The sequence below is a fragment of the Miniopterus schreibersii genome (genome assembly GCF_964146895.1).
Source record: "Miniopterus schreibersii genome assembly, chromosome: 11".
NCBI lineage: Eukaryota > Metazoa > Chordata > Mammalia > Chiroptera > Miniopteridae > Miniopterus > Miniopterus schreibersii.
In genome coordinates, this window is record NC_138111.1 from 31,102,489 (window position 1) to 31,125,737 (window position 23,249).

Here is a 23,249-nt window from a genome sequence, read left to right on the forward strand (position 1 = left end):
TTTATTCATATCTATAATGGCCTTAAGCGCACTTGCCTCACAGGACTCTTGAAGAAAGAGGAGGGGGATCATGATCACACTAACAACAGGAACAAACACTCATCTAGCACCACATACCAGTCTCTTTTATCGAAATGTAAGCCAAACCCAAAGCTTGCAACATAATGGCAGATTTCCTAGATATTTAATTTTGGAATATAATCTATTCTCAGACTTTAAAAAAAAAAAATCACAGAATGTAGTGATAGAAGTGAACTTAAAAAGCATTTAAGCCAAGTTACTGATTCTTTTTTGAACAGCTTTATTGAGATATACTTCACATACCATACAATTCACCCATGTAAAGTATACAGCTCAATGGGTTTTGGTATATTACAATTAATTTTTATAAGCTGTGGTAAAATATAACATGAAATATATAATTTAAACCTTGTTCAATTGTACAGTTCAATGGCGTTGATTACATTCACAATATTGTGCAACCATCACCATCTATTTCCAAAACTTTTTCATCACCCTAAACAGACACTCTGGAACCATTAATAACTCCATATCCCCTCCTTTCCCCAGCCCCTGGTATCCTCTAATCTACTTATATCTCTGAATTTGCCTATTCTAGATATTTCATAAAAGTGGAATCATACAATATATTTGTCCTGTGTCTGGCTTATTTCACTTAGCATAATATTTTCAAGGTTCATCCACATGGTAGCATATAGCAGAACCTCATTCCTTTTTATGGCTGAGTAATATTCCATTGTATGCATATACTGCATTTTGTTCATTCATTCATTTGTTGATAGACATTGGGTTGTGTTCACCTTTGGCTATTGTGAACAGTGCTGCTATAAACATTGGCATAAAAGTAATTGTTTAAGTCCCTGCTTTCAATTCCTTGGAAATACCTAGGAGTAGAATTGCTGATTCATATGGTAATTCCATATTTAGATTTTTTGAGGAAGCACTGTTTTCAATAGAAGCAGCATCATTTTACATTCTCACCAGAAATGTATGAGGGTTCCAATTTCTCCACACTTTCACCAACACTTGTTGTTTTCTGGTTTTTGTCTACTTTTTTTGGTTCCTATTCCAACCTGTTTTTATTTATTTTTTAATTTTAATTTTTAAATTGAATTTATTGGGGTGACATTGGTTAATAAAATTAGGGTGAAAGGTGAAGGGATTAAGCAAAAAACCCCTCATAGACACAGACAACAGCATGGCGATTGCAAGAAGGGAAGAGGGACCAGAGAGGAGATAGAACAGGGTAAAGGGGGGATAAATGGTGATGGAAGGAGACTGTGTCTACTTTTTAATTGGATTGTTTGTCTTTTGTTGTTGAGTTATAGGAATTCTTTATATATTCTAGACATTAAACTCTATCAGATACATGACTTCCAATATTTATCCCATTCTGTAAGTTGTCTTTAAACTTTCTTGATAATATTCTTCAATGCATCAAAGTTTTTAATTTTTATGAAGTCCAATTTTTTCTTTTGTAACTTGTGCTTTTGGTGTCATGTCTAAGAACCCATTACTAAACCTAAGATCATAAAGACCCCTGTGGGATTTTTAAGGAATTTGATGGCTTTAGCTCTTATATTTAATAGATTGTTGATCTATATTTAGTTAATTTTTGTATATGGTGTGAAATAGACGTCTAACTTCATTCTTTTGCATGTGGAAATACAGTTGTCCTAGCACCATCTGTTGAAGAGACTATTCTTTCCCATTGAATGGACTTGATACCCTGATAAAAATCAATTGGCTATAGATTTATGGATTTATTTCTAAATTCTTAATTCTATTTCATTTGTATATATGTCTGTCCTTATGCCAGTGCTACACTGTTTTGATTACTGTGGCTTTGTAGTAAGTTTTGGAATTGGGTAGTAAGTTATTTTCTTTGTTCTTTCTTTTCAAGATGGTTTTGGCTATTTAAGGCCCCTTGCAATTCTGTATGAATTTAAGGATCAACTTCTCCATTTCTGCAAAAAAGCCATTGGAATTTAGATATGGATTGAATCTATAGATCTCTTAGTGTAGTATTGACATCATGACAATATAACGTCTTCCTACCCATGAGCATTTATTTAGGTCTAATTTCTTTCAGCAATGTTTTATAATTTCCAATGTAGTAGTCTTTTACTTCCTTGGTTAAATTTATTCCCAGATATTTTGTTCTTTTAGATGTTACTGTTAGTGGAATTTCTTTCTTAATTGCCTTGTTACTCATTCTATGACGGTAGTTACATTTATTGTGTACCCTCAGTTAATACTATGCTAAGCACTTCTGTATTTTCAACTTTTCTTCTAGAATCCTTCTTTAAACATCTTAGATTTTTTTTCTTATCCTAAAATTATACTCCTTCAGCCTTGTACTACTCTCTCTGTCTTCCCTTCATAATCAAACTTTTTGGACAAGTTTACTGCATTTGTTTCTGTTTTCTCTGCTTCCATTCATTCTCTTATATTCTCCAGTCTGGCTTCTGGCTCCCAGCTCTACCACCCATTTCAGAGCTCTGAGAAGTTCACTAGTGCTCTCTCCGTCACTACAGTCCTTGTCTTAACACCTCATTTGTATCTAGCACAGTTCACTACTCCCTCCATCTTGAAATATTTCCCCCTTTGCCTTTGTGAAATTCTTCTCTCCTAGCTTTCTCTTTCTGATTGATTGCTTGTTCTGTGTCTTTAGTGTCTCATTCTACACTCTCATTCTTTTACATACGGGAATTCCTCAAGGCCCGAGCCTGTGCCTTCTTCACTTCTATTCTTTGTGCTGGGTGGCCTCATTTTTTCTATGGCTGCAGTTAAACTCTAACAACTCCCAAATTTAATCCTTAATCCCAGATTTCCTCTTTGAGCCCTTGATTCATATCTAACTATTGGTAGCTTCATTTGGTTATCCTATAAATGAATTTATGATCTTCCTTAAAATCTCCCTACTGTCCCCACTCCCTGCTTCCTTCACGGGGGAGAAAATACAGTTTCCCAATGTGCTTCACATGATATTTCAGTCTGTTAGTTGGATAAGCTAGAAATTTGGCAGTCATCCTGGACCTTGTCCTCTCCCTCATCACCTGTATCCGGTGAACCACTGAGTCCCATAGATTATATCTTCTAAGTATCTTGAATCTGTGCCATTCTCACTCCAGCAACCTTGCCTCTCTGTTACAGTCCTTTCTCCAGTGTGAGGGCCAGGCCTGCCTGTCAGTCGGATGGTCTCAGGTCTCAGCTTCTCATCCCTCATGGCCATGGCTTAAACCAGCAAGACATAGAACTCTCTAAATCTATGCTTAGGGAAAAGAAAAAACTCTTTTGGTCAGAATGCACAGAATGCTGAAATGCAATTCTGCCTGTAACTTACACTTTTTTATGTTGTTATGTAGGACAGTTTTGTTCTTTAGCTGTATTTCACATTTTAGGGAAATAACCCATTTAAGGGGGAGAATGAGTATCCTAGAAAAAGGAACAGGCTGCCCCAAAGAAATATTGAAGTTTTACTACTTCATGCACAAACAGAAAACCTGCTCACAGTCCTAAAGGTCATCTTGCCCTCTGGAGCTAACTGACACTCCTTTTTGTTCATTTTCCACTCAGCTAAGCCACTTCCAGAGAATACTCTGACTTCTGCATAGGTTCTCCTTCGAGCAGCAGTTTCTAATTGAAGTCCATGGATGAGCTATAAAGAAAAGGCATGGCAACCCCTGGAATTGTGGGCCATAGTGTGATCTTGGGCTTTTTACTTCTTTAAGCACCAATTTCCTCATCTATAAAATGTAGTTAATAGCAGTCCCTGGCAATAGGATTACTGTGAGGAGTAAGTGGGGTAATTAATAGATGTAAAAAGGCACAGTGCCTGGCAGACAGTTATTTTAATATTGTAACAGGGGTTACAATATAAAATAAAGGCAATAATGTCTACTGCAATTGGTAGAAGAGTGAATTAGACCCACTGCAGTATTCTTTTAAAGCATATGTGGAAGAACAGGCATAGTAGAGTTAGCTTCAAGTATAAGGTGCCTTTATTTAAGCATCCTGAAGTTACTATAACTGTGACAGGGGCCAAACTATAACTATGAACTAGATCTATGGAAGCACGAAAAATTGATGGGCAGTAAATATAAAAATATAACAGGGTCCAAATTCACTCATAATGCAGAGAACATTTATTTAGTCTGTAGCAGACCAGTATTCTTTATGACACCTGTCCCCCCCAACCTAATTCATGTCATGATAATTGCTGGAAACTAACCAAATGTCCAGTCTGTTTAAACATTTTCTGATAATTTAAATATTTCCTTTAAATAATTCTCAGCTCTCTTGAATAAGAATATTCAGTCTCTTAGCTTCTTCCACCCTGTGCTTCTCTCCCTAAGATGGAATCCGGTGTATGTGGTAGTTGGGTGTGTAGCTTTTTATTGCATCCTATGGAGTTGAGGGGGAAGTGGCTCCCTGAGTTTCAGTTGGTCCTTGGATGTGACTGGCTGGAATTTGCTCTCCCTTGTCCACCTTTCCTTGCTGGCCCCTGATGATGAAACCTGAGGCTGGTATGACTCATAGTCTGCTTTTGCTTTCAGCTTAGAGCATGGAGGTGCTTTGACTTCATCTCCTTTCCTAATGGCATCATAAATCCCTGTTGAGCCTACTAGGTCTTCCACCTAGCTTGCTAACCTTGTGGTCCATCCTCACCTTCATTTTGGGGGTCAATTCTCCATGATAACTGACGCTCATTGGCTTTCAACTCAGAGTCCACGCCACCTGAGGTCAAGAGGTCCAATTAGTCTCTTTCCTGACTGCACTTTGCTCTTTCAGCAAGACTGGGCAATTCCACATGGGTGTGGGGCCTCTGCACTGCAGTCTGCATTCTCTCCCTCTGCCCTTAAGGATACCTTTACTTATCACCCCCTTTCTGAGCCAAAAATTGAGAGGAAAATTGGGACACACAACTTTCTTACTGTCTCTTTTTCCCTTTCCGCTGTCCCCAGGGCTGGAACATGGTAGAATTCCTTTTTACTTCCTTTATATCAGTACTTCTGAAATTACCTGTGGAAAAGGTACAATTTTAATTTTTTTACTAATTTATCACAGCCCAATACTTTTTAAAAACATGAACTAGTAGAAAAATGAAATAAAAAATTAAAATATATAAGTCCATCTTTTAATTATTAGATTCAACAGACATAAAATTATTCTGTCAAGTTGCTATAAAAATTTCTAAACACACTCAATTTCTGTACTTATCATGGACCAGTAAGAGAGAGTATGCAGACTGGCCCACTTTAATTCATGGCCTCCTTCTTGATTCCTGCTAAGCTGTAGTGACAGTGTCATCTTTAAACCTGGGGAGAGCACTATGAGCAATGGGCCTCTCTTGAAGTGACTCTTAAGATGTGGATGGAAACTAAAGGAATTTGGAATATACTCTTCACAGGACCATGATCTGTCCTGCAAAGCTATTCTCATGCTACAAAAACTGATTTTTGAATGCCAGAAAAGGATTAATACTTTTCTTCTTACATTTCTATTGTCATAAATCCTAATATCCCTATGGCAGATGGGTGCCTTGGGTGGACTAACAGGGTAATGAGTTCAGAAAGGCACAAGAAAAAAGCACGTTTATAATTTTCATACTCATCCATGTTACCCTAATTTGTAACACTGGGAAAGAATGAAAAACAAAAGAAAACCCTTAGTTTTGTTAGTAAAACCCGATTTTTGCTGTGAGATTTTCTTGCTCCCGTGAGGGGGCTGATGTTATATTCTTCTCAAATAACCCCAACCTCATCTACTCATTTTCTTTCTTTTTGCAACTAAGAAAGCAAAAGTTAAGAAAATGATTATTTCATAAATATTTAATGATGGCCACAGTAAAAGCCATAAGGTGTTTTTGATTTCTGTTTTCTGCAGGAACTAAAGGTAAAAACAGAAATGGAAGAAAGTCGGAAACTGAAAGCTGAAGACCTTGATGCGTTTCAGATGGAAAGGAGGAAAGGTTCATTTGGAAATATAGACCAACTCCAGGTTTGTCAATTCTATTTAGTGGTTTTTGGTTTTTCTTCTATTTGATGATTGTCTAAATAGAGGTAAAAAGTGGTGAACTCTGAATAAAATCTTCAAACACTAGATTTTGCCACTTGAGAGTAAAATTTCTAATATTTCTTCTGAAACTTTTCTGTTATTAAAAAAATTATTTTCTCATCCAGAAATGTGCTGTATTCTTATTTCAGTAGAAATGGGTTTGTTTGAATGCTGTAGAATGTAAACATGAAATCCATGTTCACCTGATTGTATTTATTCCCATGTCCAAACTAGTTTATTCCCATGGAAAGATAGATTTCTAAAAATCAGAGTGCTCCATTCATTTTATATGCACCATATATAATATCTTAAAAAGCTATTTTAGTGCCGTATTTAAAAAATGAAATTCATAAACTAATATTAAAGTTCAAAAAAACAATTTTATGTAAATTCAAAATGGCAGTTCTAGAACTCTTACAGAAAAATACTGCATTTAAAATTGTAATTACACTCAAATGTATATACATCACCTTGATTATGAAAAATTTATTCTCTCTTCCTAAAATTTATACTTTAATAGTAAAATTTAGTTCATGAATATACAGCAGGTCCTTGAATAATGCCATTTCATTCAACATTGTTTCATTATAATGTTGATGAGATACCTTAGGAACTTTTGTTTATATCAATTAGCTTATGGTAAAATTTGTTTCATTATATATGTAGTTTTGCTTAAAATTGCAGAACCTACCAATTTTTTTTTTTTTTTTAAATATATCTTTATTGATTTCAGAGAGAGGAAAGGAGAGGGAGGGAGAGAGACAGAAACATCAATGATGAGAGAGTCATTGATCAAGCCCACAACCGGGGCATGTGCCCTGACCGGGAATCGAACCCCGATCGCCTGGATCCTAGGTCGACAATCAACTGCTGAGCCACGCCCGGCCGGGCAGAACCTACCAATTTTACTAGTGTATTTTAGAAATTGGTTAAAGAGCATTTCTGGGTGGAAAGGGTATTGGGGGGAGTAAGAGAGGCAGGAATGCACCTGTTTAGTGAGACCAGTTTTTCAAAATGTGAAGGATCTAAATTTTAAACAAATACAGTAATAAAAAGATTCCTGTCCCTTGCACTGACTGTGTTGGGTTAAAAAAAAATAAAACTTTATGTTTTTTAATGTTGTAAAACAAAGACCCATTTTCCAGAATTTGACTCTAAACAAGGACAAAATTATAAGTTAATATGAGTATCCAGAGAGCTTATAATAGGACAGTGATTTGATATGAAATTCCTTTATAAGAAGTATTTAAAATTGGAACTGTATGGTAGGAACTTTTGCTATAAAGAGAGAAAAGGCAAATCAAGAAATTTTCAGAAAACTAAGATACATGAATTACACAAACCATAACCTTTATTATATCAAATGCAAAAAAAATCCATTTATTATTGTTTCTCTAAATAAACCTGTATTATGTTAGACTCCTACCCATTCTTCAAAGCACAGCTAAAACATTACCCACTCTGTAGGGCTGGCATTGGCATTTCTTCCATTTCCAGACAAAACCAGTTCCTCTCTTCATTTCTGCTTACATGATACCTAGGAGTTAGCATTTATTTTATTTTATTTCATTTAAAAAATATATCTTTATTGATTTCCGAGAGAGGAAAAGAGGGAGAGGGAGATAGAAACATCAATGATGAGAGAGCCGTCATTGATCGGCTGCCTCCTGCACGCCCTGGACTAGGGATTGAGCCCGCAACCCAGGCATGTGCCCTGACCAGGAATCAAGAACCTCGATCTCCTGGATCATAGGTCAATGTTCAACCGCTGAGCCACGCCCGGCCGGGCAAGTTAGCATTTATTATCAACAATAATACTTTGGTTTCTCTCCTGTTGGAATGGAGCTTACAAAAGCTCTATTGTTCATCTTTCAAACCCCATTCATAGTAAAGAAATGTTTGTAGAATATGTTTAATTGCTAGACTTCAGAGTCTCATATATGGACTTTCTAAGGTATAGCTAGATATAACAAAGATAAAGTATTTCTGTAGTTGCTCTGGGGTATCCTTTCTGTTTCTGAAAGTTGTGGAGCTATTTTAGGCTTCAGTGTATTTTGGATGTGATAGTGCTATAGGACTGTACTCCCCAGGTGTGGACGGAAGACTGACTGACTGTCAGCTCTGAACCAACTTTGCTATGGCTACTTTAGTTTGTTTTCTCATGAATATTTTCTGTCTCATTTTCTTAATGTAGATTTCTAGGAACCATTTTATAAATCAGGTTTGAGAAGAATTGCCAAATAGTACTATACTGATTTGTTATCTATTATTTTAGTTGGCATTGCTTCATTACAGTGAACACACAGTGCAAATGCGTGCTTAGTAGAGTTCATCTTGAACAGTCATATTCCCTTCATATTTTTGTTTCTTCTTGCTTCTGGGTATCCTTAATTCAAGAGAGTATTAAGATACTTGTTTGGAAATCTTTCTGACTGTATTTTATTGTATAATTATTTCATGTTGACAGGATACAGTGCAGAGTGGATTTCCATATTCTATCATCAATGTTTTCCACTGTGTGCATTCATTTATTCACTTAATTGATTGAATTAGGCATTCATTCATTCATTTAACATTTTATTCAAGGCCAATCATGGGCCAGGTTTTGGGGAGATAAAGGTGAAACATACAGCCCCACAATCAATCAAGGATCTCAAGTTGGCGAGAGAGACTCTAGAGCAACCAGCAGTGGAAGTGCTGTGATGGAGGTATGTACCTCTACGACAGAGAAAAAGATTACCAGCCTGTTCTCACAACTAACTCTTTTTTTTTTTAAATTAAATATATCTTTTTTGATTTCAGAGAGAGGAAGGGAGAGGGAGAGAGAGATAGAAACATCAATGATGAGAGGGTCATTGATCGGCTGCCTCCTGCACGCCCCCCACTGGGGATCGAGCCCACAACCCAGGCATGTGCTCCAACCAGGAATCGAACCATGATCTCCTAGATCATAGGCTGATGCCTTTCTTGGTCAGCCTAAAAAATCCCGGACTCAAACATATTTGGGGAGTAAATTTTAATTCCTTACTAAACAACACAGCAAGATGCTAACTGGAACGACGTGCTTCTAGACAGTTTTAGATAGGAACACTATTTTGTTATTTTCACTAGTAATTTTCAAATGTTCATTTAAGTTGTTTCAGCCAATCTGAAATTATATTATCATATAAATTTTGTGGCAGAAGGAAAACAAATAACATTTCTTTGGAATTTTAATGTAGAAATTGGATGAGCAAAAGAAATGGTTAGATGAAGAAGTAGAGAAAGTTCTAAACCAACGCCAAGAATTAGAGGAGCTGGAAGAAGACCTAAAGAAGCGGGAGGCCATAGTTTCTAAGAAGGAAGCCCTGTTACAGGAGAAGAGCCACCTGGAACATAAGAAGTTGAGATCTAGTCAGGTATTCTATTTAATATGCTGTTTCATTCTGGTTGTTAGTCATATAAAGTAGGAGTTTTTCTCTAAGAAGTAAATCATTGTGAAGTCAGAAATCAGAAAAAAACTCTGGTTTTCAGCGTATTTTGCTTATTACTGCTTATTTAATGACCATCACTAAAATCTATTGCAATTTTGAAGTAAAATGTTCAGTGTTCTGCAGTATGATTTATTTACTACTAACTTTTCTGGTATTTTAAAAATTGTGGTAAAATATACATAACATACAATTTACCATTTTGACCATTTTTAAATGTATAACTCAGTGGCATTAATTACATTTACCATGTTGTACAACCATCATTACTATCTGTTTCTAAAACTTTTTATTACCCCAAACAGAAACTCTGTAACCATTAAGCAATAACTCTCTATTTCCCCTGGAAACCACTATTATTAACTTTAGTGGATATTTTCAAAATAAATTGTATTATTTGATGCTGTATACTGAACATTGGTAATCTGAAATAGACTTGAAAATGATCTAGCTATCACTACTATCCAAAATTAGAGGTTTGCAGGGTTTCTATAAAAGAAGATTTTATGTAATGAAGATTTATTTTTCAAATTTTAGACTTGGAAACCTTTACAAAAATTTTTGCTGGAGGACTTGGATTTTATGAACCAATCAGAGAAGTAGTTTTATGAAGAAGTTTGGCTCAATTTCAAGTTTTGAAAAAAGAATGATTGTGAAGGGAGTAGAAGGACCATGAGATACATTTTTTTGATGTATCTTTGATCAACATTAGCAACAGCAACAACAAAATCTAAAAATGAAGCTGGCTTGCCCCAGACTTGAAAAGAACTTTCTACCCAAACCTTTGCCTCCAGCAGACCTTGAGTCCAAGGTCAATCTATTTATTGAATCAAGGAACAGAGAGGATCAGTAACCTGCCTCTTTATTAGGTCTGCCGTTCAGTAAACCTAGATCAGTAAGATCTGAGTTGACAGTGGTGTGCTCTTAATCTCTCCACCTCAATATAGCAGGTAGACAGGGATGGGGACCTGTACTTACTCTGCTCTGTCCTCTGTTCCCCAAATATGTTGCAATAGCTATTAGCTATAGGCTGCTGGACATAGGGGTAGGGGCGCCCCCTCCAACCACTCTGGTTGCAGAGCTATATCCAGATGGCATGTCACACTGGCTGTCAGTGTGAAGTTTTAAAACCTGCCCCTCAAAACATTAAACAAGAGCTAAGGGGATTACCAAATTAAAATATCAAGAGTAAATAGAAGAAAATAAACTGGGACCTTTATGATATGCTCTGTGTCACAAAGGAAGAAGGGGAAAAAAAGGAATAAGAAAAATCTTTTTCTGGAAATAAGTTTACTCCATGATACAGAAAAAAAAACCCCGCAGATAGTTTTAACAAGATATAATATTTAGGAGCAAGAACATCCTGAGATAAGTAGAGAGTACAAATAAATGAAACCCATAGTAGATCAAAGCAAAATTGATTATTTGAAGGCTGTGTTAATGAAACAGAAGGAAAACTTGAGACACTTATACTACTGGGTGCTTTTCTGAAAAAAAAAAGCATAAAAAGATTATATCTTTTTTCATTGTTTAAGAAATACTTATAAGAGCCCTGGCTGGGTAGTTCAGTTGGTTAGAGCATCATCCCAATAATGCCATGATTGCAGGTTTGATCTCTGGTCAGGGCACATACAAGAACCAAACAATGAATGCATAAATAAGTGGAACAAATGTTTCTGTTTCTCTCTCTCTCTTCCCCCTCTCTCTCCCTCTTTCCTCTCCCCTCAAAAATTATTCTGATCAGAATGAAATGAATAGAAACAATTATGTGTTTAAACAACAACAAACCAAATCTCAAACTCTTGGAAATTTTAATGTAATTAATTCCTCTGTGTAACTAGGCCAAAGAAGAAAAGTTCAATTTAGAAAATAATAAAAAAGAAAAATACTACCTCTTAAAACCTATGCTATGTGGTCTGGTGTGCCCAAGCAATACTTGGTAGTAAATTCATTGTTTGAATTTTCATTTTCTTAAAAAAGGCATTCAACTTAAGATTTTAGAAAATGAAGTTCCCCTACTGCTCCCCCCCCCCCAAAAAAAAATCCATCGGAGAAAGCAATAATGTAGAAGCTAAAAAAATATTCCTTTAGTCATTTTCTCTATGTTTTTCCTAATTATACGCACTCTGGATTTCTAGTAACTTTTTTGGGTGTCTTGTTGATTGTATCTTTCTAGGCCTTAAGCACAGATAGTTTGAAAATATCAACTCGCCTGAACTTGTTGGACCAAGAGTTGTCTGAAAAGAATGTGCAGCTTCAGAACAGCACAGCTGAGGAGAAAATTAAGATTTCAGAGCAAGTTCAAGCCCTCCAGAAAGAAAAAGACCAGCTACAGAGACGAAGAAACAGTGTGGACGAGAAACTTAAAAATGGTAGCGTGTTATCACCTGAAGTAAGTCAGTATTCTTTGAAACTGGAAGTGCTGTATGATGGACCACTTGGATGATTTCCTCCCTCTGTCACTTAAACATAAAAATGACACATCTGGTGAACTTTGTTTCCTTGAGACTTTGTCAGATGTAATGAGTTTACCTAGCACCACAAACCATGCTTGACTAACGACTCCCATGACCTTAGGTCCATGAACGTGGCCCCTTCCTGGATTGCCAGGGGTTTGGGAAACTAACACTTTCCTTTGAGTCTGGCCTTTCTCTGCGGGGTTTCTCATGTGAACTCACAAAACAGACAATGATTTGAAGGGCCTCTTTCTCTCATTTCTTCTAAAAGGCACACCTTCCTCTTCTCTGCATCTTTCTTGAATGATAGTAGGTAATACATTACATACAATGGATGCCTAGGGCATTAAGGGTTAATTCTTTTTGCTACCTTGGTTGAGAAAGACCCAGTGTTCAGGAGCATGTCCCTTCCAGGTAGATTCATAAAATTTAAATCCCAATAAAAATACTGTTTAGAGTTTTCGTTTAAGGGACCATATAGCTCCTCTCACCTTTATTTTTTTAACTATGTAAAAGATATTTTATTTATTGGCTATCAAATTGCCCCAGACTTTGTCTTTTTTCAGAATTTTACCTCAGTTGGCAATGGTACCTGTACCTTACTTGATCAGACAGAGATGAATTTTTGAGCCAGAATTTTCTCTGAGAATATTTGTTGATGTCCTGTCATTACCAAAGCAAGAGAAAATTGCTAAGAGAAAGTGAGTAGCTGGGAAACATGCACCTTGCTGAATCTTGTAGTGTTTCAGATTGGAGCAAGTATGAGAGGAAGTTAAGGGGGTGGTTAAGAAGGAGCAGGAGAAAGGATTTCATGATACTAGGTTATTGCTCATTGCGTTGACGAAAGGTTTTGAAGACTAAGTCAATTGGGAGCTGTGTGGCATTATAAGCCTCTACTGCCATTTTATAACTCAACTTAGGTAGCCATGCAGAGGATCAGAGATTCAGGCTGTCTTCTCAAGACTGTTTAAATTGGAGCCCAAGCTTGTAAATGTGAAGGTATGAAAGCCTAAGATACAGCAAAATACGTATTTAGTGACTTCTTGCCTGCCCAAGACTGTTATTGGGCCCGATGGAAGAAACAAAAAAAAGCAAAAAGCATTATACTTCTCTTGAGAAATTCATACTCTGGAGAAAAGAGAAGGGTAAGAAAACTCTAAACCCTGAAGAACATAAAAAAGCAAGTTACAGACAATATAACAAAGCCATACTTATTACATTATTTATACAAAGCAATGCAGAGACCATTTGGAGGAAGATTTTAAGGCAGCCTTGGTGGATTGGAATCTTGAGCTGGATTATGAAAAACATAATATACTATATGGGCCAATACAGAAAAGGCCATTGTAAATAGAACACTGTTAAATATGGCATGGACATGGGAATGAGCAAATTATGTTTGTAGTAGGTTAAAGGGTCCATTATTGTCATCAAGAAACATTTAGTTTCTTTTTCATGTGGAATTCTGTAAGTAAAGATGTAGGGTTTTGTGATGAAAATAGAGGAGTGTGCATGCTACCTATTTAGCAGCCACTCCAGGTTGGTGTAAGGGAGTGATGAGCCTCCTGCAGTTGGTGGGGTTCCATTTAGTTGTTAGAGCTTCTCTGCACTCTTCTTGCACATGGTTAGTTCTTCTTAGTGTGGCTCTGGAGTGGGCTCTGCTCTCTCACTGTTTTCAATCTGAGATTAATATTACCAGATCTGCCAGTAGCAGATGGTGGAGAACATGAGATGCCGATGTGACACAAGACAATAAATCTAGGTGGAATGGTTTGCTCTTCTGATGTCTTTAAATTTGCTTGGAATTATTTTTTCTTTCCACATTAAATCAAAAGTTTTCTAATTGTATTACTTATGGAAAATTGATAGGTTTTAGATCACTATACAATTTAAATAAACAAATCACCTCCTTTGGTAAAATCCAGAAACTAGATTTTAAAAAAATAAACTCTGTTTTTCTAATAATGCAGAGCAGTTGCCTAGTAATTGAGGTATAGAAGAAAATATATCTATGTTTATTTCATATTTTGTTTTATTTTTATTTTTATAATCCCTTTATTTCATATTTTAAACTTCCAATTTCATGTTTTAGGATTGGAAGATACATATAACTTGTTGAAAAATATTCACTTTTGAGTGCTTACTCAAAAGTTTTTGTTAGTTTTTTTTTCTTTTTTTACTGCCTGGGATGTGTGATCTAAAAGGTTTGGAGACCACTGCTTTAGATCCTTGTTACTCTCAGATTGCTGATCTCTGGACCAGCAGCATCAGGATCACCAGGGAGCCTGTTAGAAATGCAGAGCCTCAGGCCCCACCCAGACCTGCTGAATTAGAAGACTGCATTTTAACAAGCTCTTTGGTGCGCAGTCAAGTTTTTCAGAGTGCTCTATGATAGATAGTCAATTCTTGGTAATCTATGGTTTGAGTTGTGGCAAATTTTCATCCTAGGACAGTTTCCCATTGCCACTCATCTTGCCAACCTATACCTATTGCTGGGTTAGGGGGAACCACAAATATTTACATGCTGACGCCTCACTGGAGCAGGCTAGTCTCAGGGTTCTACATTTTACTCTCTTGGTGCTTCCTTAACTTAGATCCAAAACTGTAGGAACTAAATTTGTACCAAATTGTTCCCAGCCATATATAAAGCAAACTCTTTCCACATTTGTTTTTGGTAAAAATATAATCACGCTATGCATTCATAAGTCAAATATGTTCTTTGGATAATTTACTTTTATTTTCTGCTTCCTCATTCATTCACCTGAGTACCTTTCAGAATTTATTTTTCTTTAAAAGGTAAATACTATTTTCTTTCTTATAGAGTGATTTTCAAATCATGACTCTTGATGGTTAGTGATTGCACAGAGAAACAAAATGGCTGTGGGACATATCTTTCAGGATATTTTATAAAATAGCTTTTAAAAATAAGTATTATTTGAACTTCCACTGGATGGGTTATTACTTACCATTTCCCTGAATTTCAGAAAAGGAGTTCTGGAAGTCACTCTGTTCTTTTGGTAGATTAGAAATACAGACATCATTTTCCTTGAAATGCAGGGGAGAGGAGTGGAAGGAAATGCTTGGGTCATATAACCAAGACGTAATGAAAATATTTTTTTCTCTTCCTCCTTCATCAACTCATTCCGTAGACACCGAGTTTAAACTGTGTGCTAGGTACTGTGCTAGGCAATCAGGACATGAGGGCAGACAAGACGCTCTGCCCTCAAGGAACTTAGAGTGGATGGAGGTGACCCCCACCACATACGCAGGTATACAGATATATATATCCAGGTCTCAGCCAGTCCGGAATAATTTCTTACCAGAGATTGGATCCCTCTCCCCAAATAACATGTTACTTGGATTGTTCAGAGAACCACTAGATTTTCTGACAGGTATTCATCATATTTTTTTCCTACAAAGGAAATTTCCTCTGGCATATGAAAAAAATGTTATGCTGCCACCGTTTTTAATGCCTATATTTTTCCTCCACTAATGTCTCATAAAAATCTGATGAAATGTTTCATGTCCTTAAATTCTCACTTTTTTAATGCTATACTGTGTTTTCCCCTAGCGACTAGACTCTGATGAATGGTTCTTAATTTATTCTGAATCTATTTCTTCTTTCCTTCCCAGCAATATATTGTTTTAATAGATCCTGGAAGAAACATCAGGGGGTCTCCAGATCTCACGACACAATATACACTTTAGGAGCTAGGGAGGGAGATATATGACAAAATTGCTAATCCTGTGGGCTGAGGCTTTGAGTGTACTCCTTGGTGGTCAGCATTTGCTGTATGACCTCAGGATGTTTCATAACTCACCTGAGCTTCTGCCTCTTCCATTTTACTGCACAGGTTTATTGCAGGAATTCATTGATTATAATGTTATATATGTGTATACAAACGTAATTGCACTGTAGCATAGCAAGCACTCAATAAACTTTTTTTTCTTAAAGTGTTGTAGAAGAAAGCTAATGTCCATTAGACTCAAATACAGCAGGTACTTGAGTAACGTCATTTCGTTCGAAGTCATTTCATTACGTTGATGAGGGAAAAAAATCGATTGCAGGCTGGGGCCACTATCTGTTGGAATTTGCACATTGTCCCCCCGTCTGCGAGGGTTCCCTCCCACGTCCCACAGCTGTGTACATCAGGTGAATACATGTGTCTAAGTTGTCCCAGTCTGCGTGAGTGTGCCCTGCAGTGGAAGGATGTCCTGTCTAGAGTGGGTTCAGACCTTGCACCCTGAGCAGCAGGTACAGGCTCTGGACAGGACATAACACTGAACTGGAATCAGTGGGTTAGAAAATCATCTTATTTGCTTTTATTAATCTTTCTTAAATTTATGTATAACACATTTATTTCAATGTTTAACATTAGCAGTGTTTTGGGTTTTTATTTAGAGACTTGGTGATGTTTTTGTGGCCAGATACATGCCGTAGGAACTTCACTCTTGTTTATATCAGTTAGCATATGGTAAAATTAGTTTTGTTATGTATGTTGTTTTGCTTAAAGTCACAGTTTCCAAGAACCTATTGACAACATTACGTGAGGACTTAATGTAGCATAGTAAGATTTTAGTATATAACAAGGTCCAAGTTATACTGTTTCACTTAAAATGAGTGATTTCTGTTGTATTATGTCTAGGAAGAACATGTTCTTTTCCAACTTGAAGAAGGGATTGAAGCTTTGGAAGCTGCAATTGAATACAAGAATGAACGTATCCAAAGTCGCCAGAACTCACTCAGAGCTTCATTTCAAAACCTCTATCAAAGTGAAGCAAATGTCTTGGAAAAACTAATTGGCCTGAATCCTACTGAGATTAGAGCTATCCTCTTCAGATATTTCAATAAGGTTAGTTTTTGAGGGATAGAGGATTTTCTTCTAAAGAGGGGTCAAGATGCTTACGTCTCTCATTTATTTAGAATTTTTAAGGAAATTGAAAGTCTTAAAGATTTGATGGTGTAACTCCAGATTTCTCTTTATAGTACTGCATGTTATCATCTGAAAGCTTTGTGATTTTCCAAGTATATAGGCCAAACTCTGTGTGGTTCTTAAAGTTGAAGGGCCTTTTGAAAGAGGAGCTTTTTGAAATAATTTTTTAAATAAAAGAATTTAAGCTATATTCCTCAGTCACTGCTTCTCGATGTTTCCTAGATTGGGATGTTGCTAATCAGCACTCAGGAAAAATCAAGGGCCTCCAAGTTTGGGCTCCCTTTCCTTCATTGCTGTCGGATACATTTACGTTTTCATCATAACCTGTGAATTGATAGGGAGATGAAGTGCATCACTGGCAAAGACAGTAATAGATTTTAGCATTTACCTGAATATGCTTAATATTAATTAAAATATTTTATATGTATTTGACAATTTACTGATCCAGAAATGTTACATACTATGGAGAACTATATCCATCTTTTTTTCTCTAATGTATTCTTTTGAAAGATATGTATTATGAGATGTTAAACAAGTAGATCACTTTTTTCTCTGAAAAGTATATGCAATTTAAGGGAATATCAGACAATGAATAAAACACTGAAGTTTAAAAATAAAGCTCTAATTCTGTTAGACAAGCGAAAATGTTGTGCACAGCCCTCTTCTTGGACAATTAGTGTCAGTAGTAAGCTACTGTTATTGATGAGAGTGCATCCATTGCCGGGTGTACAGAGGGCAAAAAAATGGAGTTCTGTCCGAGGTTTTGACACAGGTAACCCTTTTGTGGTGCTCTTAGATCAAGTGTTTTTAACCCACAGCATTCAGGCCAAGGTCAGTGGGTTTTCTGATCCTGAGAACCACTGGTAGAAATGAGTATTTTCCTTAAAAGATCATTATGTTATTAACAAGCTCTGTGACACAGACATTTTTACTTTATATAAATACAGAGAAGACGCCGATGGACTACATGCACAATCTAAAACCAAACTCTCAGAGAGAGAGAGTTTAAAAAAATTTTGTCATTTATAACATCTATTTTGGACTTCACACGGGATTATCTAGCTATTATAAGAGTCTTTAGCTTCTTAATATCTTCTAAGACTAGAGAAATAGAATTATAGGATTATAAATGTAAACTATAGGATTATAAATGTCTAAGAAATGTTGGAGGGGTAATTAATAGAGCAACATTATACTTAAATAAAATTACTACCAATTCAGAATTCCAACAAATTCAAAAGGCTGTTAGGTTATTTTGTGGGTATGTTACAAAGCATTTGCCCAATTATACCACAGTGATTAAGGAAGTTCATCTTACATAGCCTAATAGAAGTAGATTAATCTATTGTATCAGGCAATGTAAGACAGACTTAAAAGGTCAAAAAATGTATTTGCTAGGTGGTTAATTTGCGAGAAGCTGAGAGAAGACTACAATTACAGAATAAAGAAATTAAAATGAAGATCCTGGAACGGGATAATATGGTTCGTGAGTTGGAATCTGCTTTGGAACATCTGAAATTGCAGTGTGACCGGAGACTGACCCTCCAGCAAAAGGAACATGAGCAAAAAATGCAGTTGCTGTTACATCATTTCCAAGGTACCTGCCATGTTGTTAGTTCTCTATAGGTGATGTGTAGGAGGGGGATTTGGGAAGGAAGATAGGACAGCATTTGATCACTTAAAAGTCCAACATGTATGTTTTTCTGCTTTCCATGTTTTGGCTAGCACATGTTGGGATAGCTGCCTTTGATGCAGGGCTATTAATGCTTGAAATGCTACCCCTTGTGCTTGTCCCTAGCACCTCACAAAAGAATTGCTGCAATCCCGTTAGTTTGTTGTTGGTGTAGTTTTTACGTAGAGATGTGGGATGACTTCTGGCTTTGTGGTGTAGTTTTGAAAACTTTCTATCTCCTAAGGATATAGTAATTGATATTTAAGTTACTTTTCTTTCAGAAAATTAAAGTGATAGGCTCTGTCAGATTTCTAGTTTTACAGGGTGTCCCAAAAAAGTGTCCCCCAAAAATGTATAAACACTGTAACAGCTGATAGCTCAATTTTGAAAATGAAATGTATTTTAATAAACACCGCCTTTATAATTATTCACAGTGTGTGTATACATTTTTGAGGGGCCACCCTATATTTCTTGTTATAATTTTCAGCTGATTATAACTTTCATGCATTAAGATTATATCTTAGATAAAAATTAGTCTGCCATTGATGGGCACATAATGTTATCAGTGCACAATAGTTCATCCATCAACTCTGGTATGGAAAGAACTGTCGTAGCAGTCAGTCCTCACATTACCTGGGCATATGAATGGTACACAAACAGTTGCTATGGCAACAGAATCACTCCCGGGCGCAATACTGGTAATGCTTCAATCCAGGCTGCTTAGATGCTTAGTCTTGATTCTTATGAATCTATAGCTGGAAATGAGTTTACAGGGATCTGGAAGAAGCAACCTGAGGAAGCAGAAAATTGGAAAATATATGAATTTGAGTGCTGAGGCAATTCGCCTCTAAGTTAATTCTATAACCAGTTCATTGGCATCCAATAGCCTGATGACAGGATTTTCTTGACAGGATCCCATAGGTCATATCATTCAAACATGCTTTACTTACCTTATTTTAGTTCTGTCTTAAGGCTCTGAAAGTGATATCTTAATAGAACTTTGAATGTACTGGGTGGGGCAAAAGTAGATTTACAGTTGTTCATATGGAAAATAATATAATAATTAATAAATAAACTGTTTTGTGTACTCACAACTATAAACATACTTTTGCCCCACCCTGTAAATTCTAGTTTATGCTACAATATAACTTAAATCTTCTAATTAATATTTATGAATGTCTAAAACTGTCCCCATTGGGTTATGTTCTAAAACCAGTAGAACTCAGTAACCTTCAGAAAATACAGACTATCAGATCTATTCTTTCCTCTTGGTAAATTTATAAAATGGTCCTACTGGTTTGTAATTTTCTTTGTTATAATTGGCTGTTTGTAGAGTTTGATCTAAATATATTTGTATATTTACAGGGTGGGACAAAAGGTTTACAGTAGTTCGTATGGAAAATAATACAATAAACCCTATGTTTTGAGTACTCACAACTGTAAACCTACTTTTGCCCCACCCTCATATTATTCTGTTTCCCCTTATCTTGAGGTGTTTTCCTTTGTAAGTTAATCTTTCTAGCTTCTTTTGACAGGCTTTTGTTTTATTGTGAGTTTTTTTCCTTGTATACTTTCTGGGCCTATAAACCTTAGGCTTGTACTCTTCATATACCCATTGTTCCTGATATAAACGTGAAGATATTGATGCAGCTGATGGACAGAGTTCCAAATGTGAACTTTTTATAGAAAAAAACTTTCTGTTGTTCTAAGGATAAATCTAGCTAGAAAAGTGTTTATGAATCATAAAAATGTGATAGGGGAGGGTAGAGAAGGTGACTAAGGCATCAGTCCTATTTTAAAAAATTTTACAGGCAGAAGAATCCAAATTGTAGATGTAAACAAACACACTCAGGTAACAGATACATTGTAACATACATCTGACCCTTTAAATATGAAAATACAATAATTTTTGATCATTTATTTTAAGCTGATTTTAAATGTAAATTTCTGTTTTCTAGAGCAAGATAGGGAAGGCATTATGGAAACTTTAAAAACATATGAAGATAAAATCCAACAGCTGGAAAAAGATCTTTATTTCTATAAGAAAAGCAGCAGAGATCTTAAGAAGAAACTTAAGGAACTGTTAGGAGAAGCAGTTCGGAGGCCACTGGTACCATCTGAACGTAAGACATTTAGTGCTGCTTGTCATGCTAACACTGTTTCTCTAGCATTTGGTGAAAGTGGTCTGCTTTGTAGTTTAGCTTTTCCCAGTTGATTTGGTTATTTAGGATTAGATATTTAACTTCTGTTTGATTCTGTAAACTAAAATAGTTCTCTAGTCTATGTATAAGACAACCATAGGAAAAGTGAATGAATGAATAAATGTGTATGTGTGAAGGAAATTAAATATATTGAAAATATTTGCCTGCCATGGGCCATGAGCTTCTATATTCCCAAACTTAAAATAGCCCTATAATCTAAGAGCTATTTTCCTATTTTATAGTAAATTAAGCCTCCTGATTATCACTCAAAAATGTGAAATAGAGAATAATAAAAGTAAAGGTAAAATAATATGCATTTTTAAGATCAATCAAGTCTTTTTCATTGTTGAGACAAAAGATATTTTCTTGCCTAATTATACGTAGAGATATAGAAGTAGCACCTTCCTATATGAAATGCTAAAACATGACAAAATACTTTACAAAAGTAAAATGTGCCATGAATGTACCCTCTTTGAGCCTGCCAATTACAGAGGAATTAATATTTCTAAAAGAATATATTCTACATTTTATAAACAAATTAGCCTTCCTTTAGAGAAAATATTCTTCTAATACTTTAAGTATGGCTTATGAAATTTGACTTCACAATCTTTAGAACATACCTATTTTGTATCTAGAGAGAAGCCTGCTTAAAGATGGGTACAACAAAAGACCAGTGAAAGATTACATGTATGCATAGTGAGAAGTTACATGTTGAGCCCTGGCCAGTGGCTCAGTTGGTTGGGTGTCATCCCATGCATGGAAAGGTGGCTGGTTTGATTCCCCATCAGGGCACATGCCTGGATTGTGGGCTTTATCTCCAGTAGGTGGCATGCAGAAGGCAAGCTGATTGATGTTTCTCTCATTGATCTTTCTCTCTCCTTCCTTCCTTCCTTCCTTCCTTCCTTCCTTCCTTCCTTCCTTCCTTCCTTCCTTCCTTCCTTCCTCCCTCCCTCCCTCCCTCCCTCCCTCCCTCCCTCCCTCCCTCCCTCCCTCTCTCCCTCTCTTTCTCTCTCTCTCTCCCTCTCCCCTTCTCCCTTTCTCTCTCTCTAAAAAAAAAAATCAATAAAAAATAAGAAAAGTTGTATGTTGAATATGTAATGTAAGCAGAATTAACATAGTTTTAAAATTTAAAACAGTAATATTTTAGAAAAAGTAGTTCTAATGCTGCCTTATATTTATATTTTATAATTTACACATATTTTCACAAGTAGTTCCATTTACTCCTCAAACTCAAGGTAGGCCAGTGTCTCCTAACCCTATATTTATTTATTTATTTATTTATTTATTTATTTAGATTGATTTTAGAAAGAGGGGAAGTGAGAAGGGGAGAGAGAAAGAAACATCGATGTGAGAGAGAAACATCAGTCAGTTGCCTCCCTCACGTGCCCCAACCGGGAATTAAACCCATAACCTGGTTATGTGCCCTGACCAGAAATCAAACCCATGACTCTTTGGTGCATGGGGTGATGCTGCAACCAACTGAGCCACACCAGCCAGGGCTAACCCCATTTTTAGATGAAGGAATTGAAACTTACAGAGGTCAAGTGACCTGTGAACAGAACAGTAATAAGAATATGGCCTTAGGTTCTTCATCTTCTGACTCCTGGTCCAGTATTCTAGGAAGAAGTTGTCTTAGGATAGAGAAGTGGCACACAAACACACAAATCCAGCCAAGGAGACTAAACTTTCTGATTTTCAATGCAGAGGTAATGTAATGAAAACATTTACTTGAAATACTGCCTGCAATATATAGCTGAACCTTTTATTTGAAACACTACTTGTAAAAAATTAAAACATAAACAGTTGTTAAGTAGGAAACAGAATAATCAGCATAAGGTCATTTTAGCTTAAACCCACTTTCAAATTTGAGATATCTGACATTAGATATCTAGTGTTTAAATGCCCCATGCTTATACTCTGTGTCCACTAAACATCTCTTAAAATAACCGTGTGGTGAGGTGGTAGGTAGGTTTAAGAAACCTGAATCCTCATCCTGCTCTTTAAGGAAACAAACACAAAAGGCTCTAAGAATGTTAAATAATCTTGGAGGCATGTAAAGTGATAATTATACCCGTCTGACCAACTTTCTTGGGAGGGCTAGTCTTGCTAATAATGTTGAAGATATTATTTCAGTTAACTTACTGCTCTACCTTGAAACATCTTAAATACTTTTATTTTTGGCTTAAAGTGATATATAGTCATTATAGAAAAATTTGAAAATATAGGGAAAAAATCATCTATAATTCTTTCCAGAACTATTAACATTTAGTATAATTCTTGTCAGTATTTTCTTCATGCTTTAAAAAAATTACAGTTGGAATTATATTGGGGATATAGCTTGTAATATGTCCTATCTCAAAATGTTACTCTAATATAATGATATTAAATAAGATTTGTTTGAATTATAAAATATTAGCAATTTAAATATATTAAAT

General features: G+C 36.0%; 1 protein-coding gene across 5 annotated transcripts in view; it reads left to right on the top strand.

Moving 5' to 3' along the window:
• Window positions 1–23,249, top strand: part of KIF27 (kinesin family member 27) — a 62,508-nt gene that overhangs the window by 34,320 nt on the left and 4,939 nt on the right. For 4 of the 5 annotated variants that reach the window (XM_081151689.1, XM_081151691.1, XM_081151690.1 and 1 more), the window contains 6 exons: window positions 5,911–6,024; window positions 9,303–9,479; window positions 11,728–11,943; window positions 16,654–16,860; window positions 18,340–18,538; window positions 20,572–20,736. In XM_081151689.1, the coding sequence (XP_081007815.1) occupies window positions 5,911–6,024; window positions 9,303–9,479; window positions 11,728–11,943; window positions 16,654–16,860; window positions 18,340–18,538; window positions 20,572–20,736 (1,078 nt within the window). The remainder of the gene's footprint in view (window positions 1–5,910; window positions 6,025–9,302; window positions 9,480–11,727; window positions 11,944–16,653; window positions 16,861–18,339; window positions 18,539–20,571; window positions 20,737–23,249) is intronic. The other variant, XM_081151692.1, reaches the window with a different exon arrangement.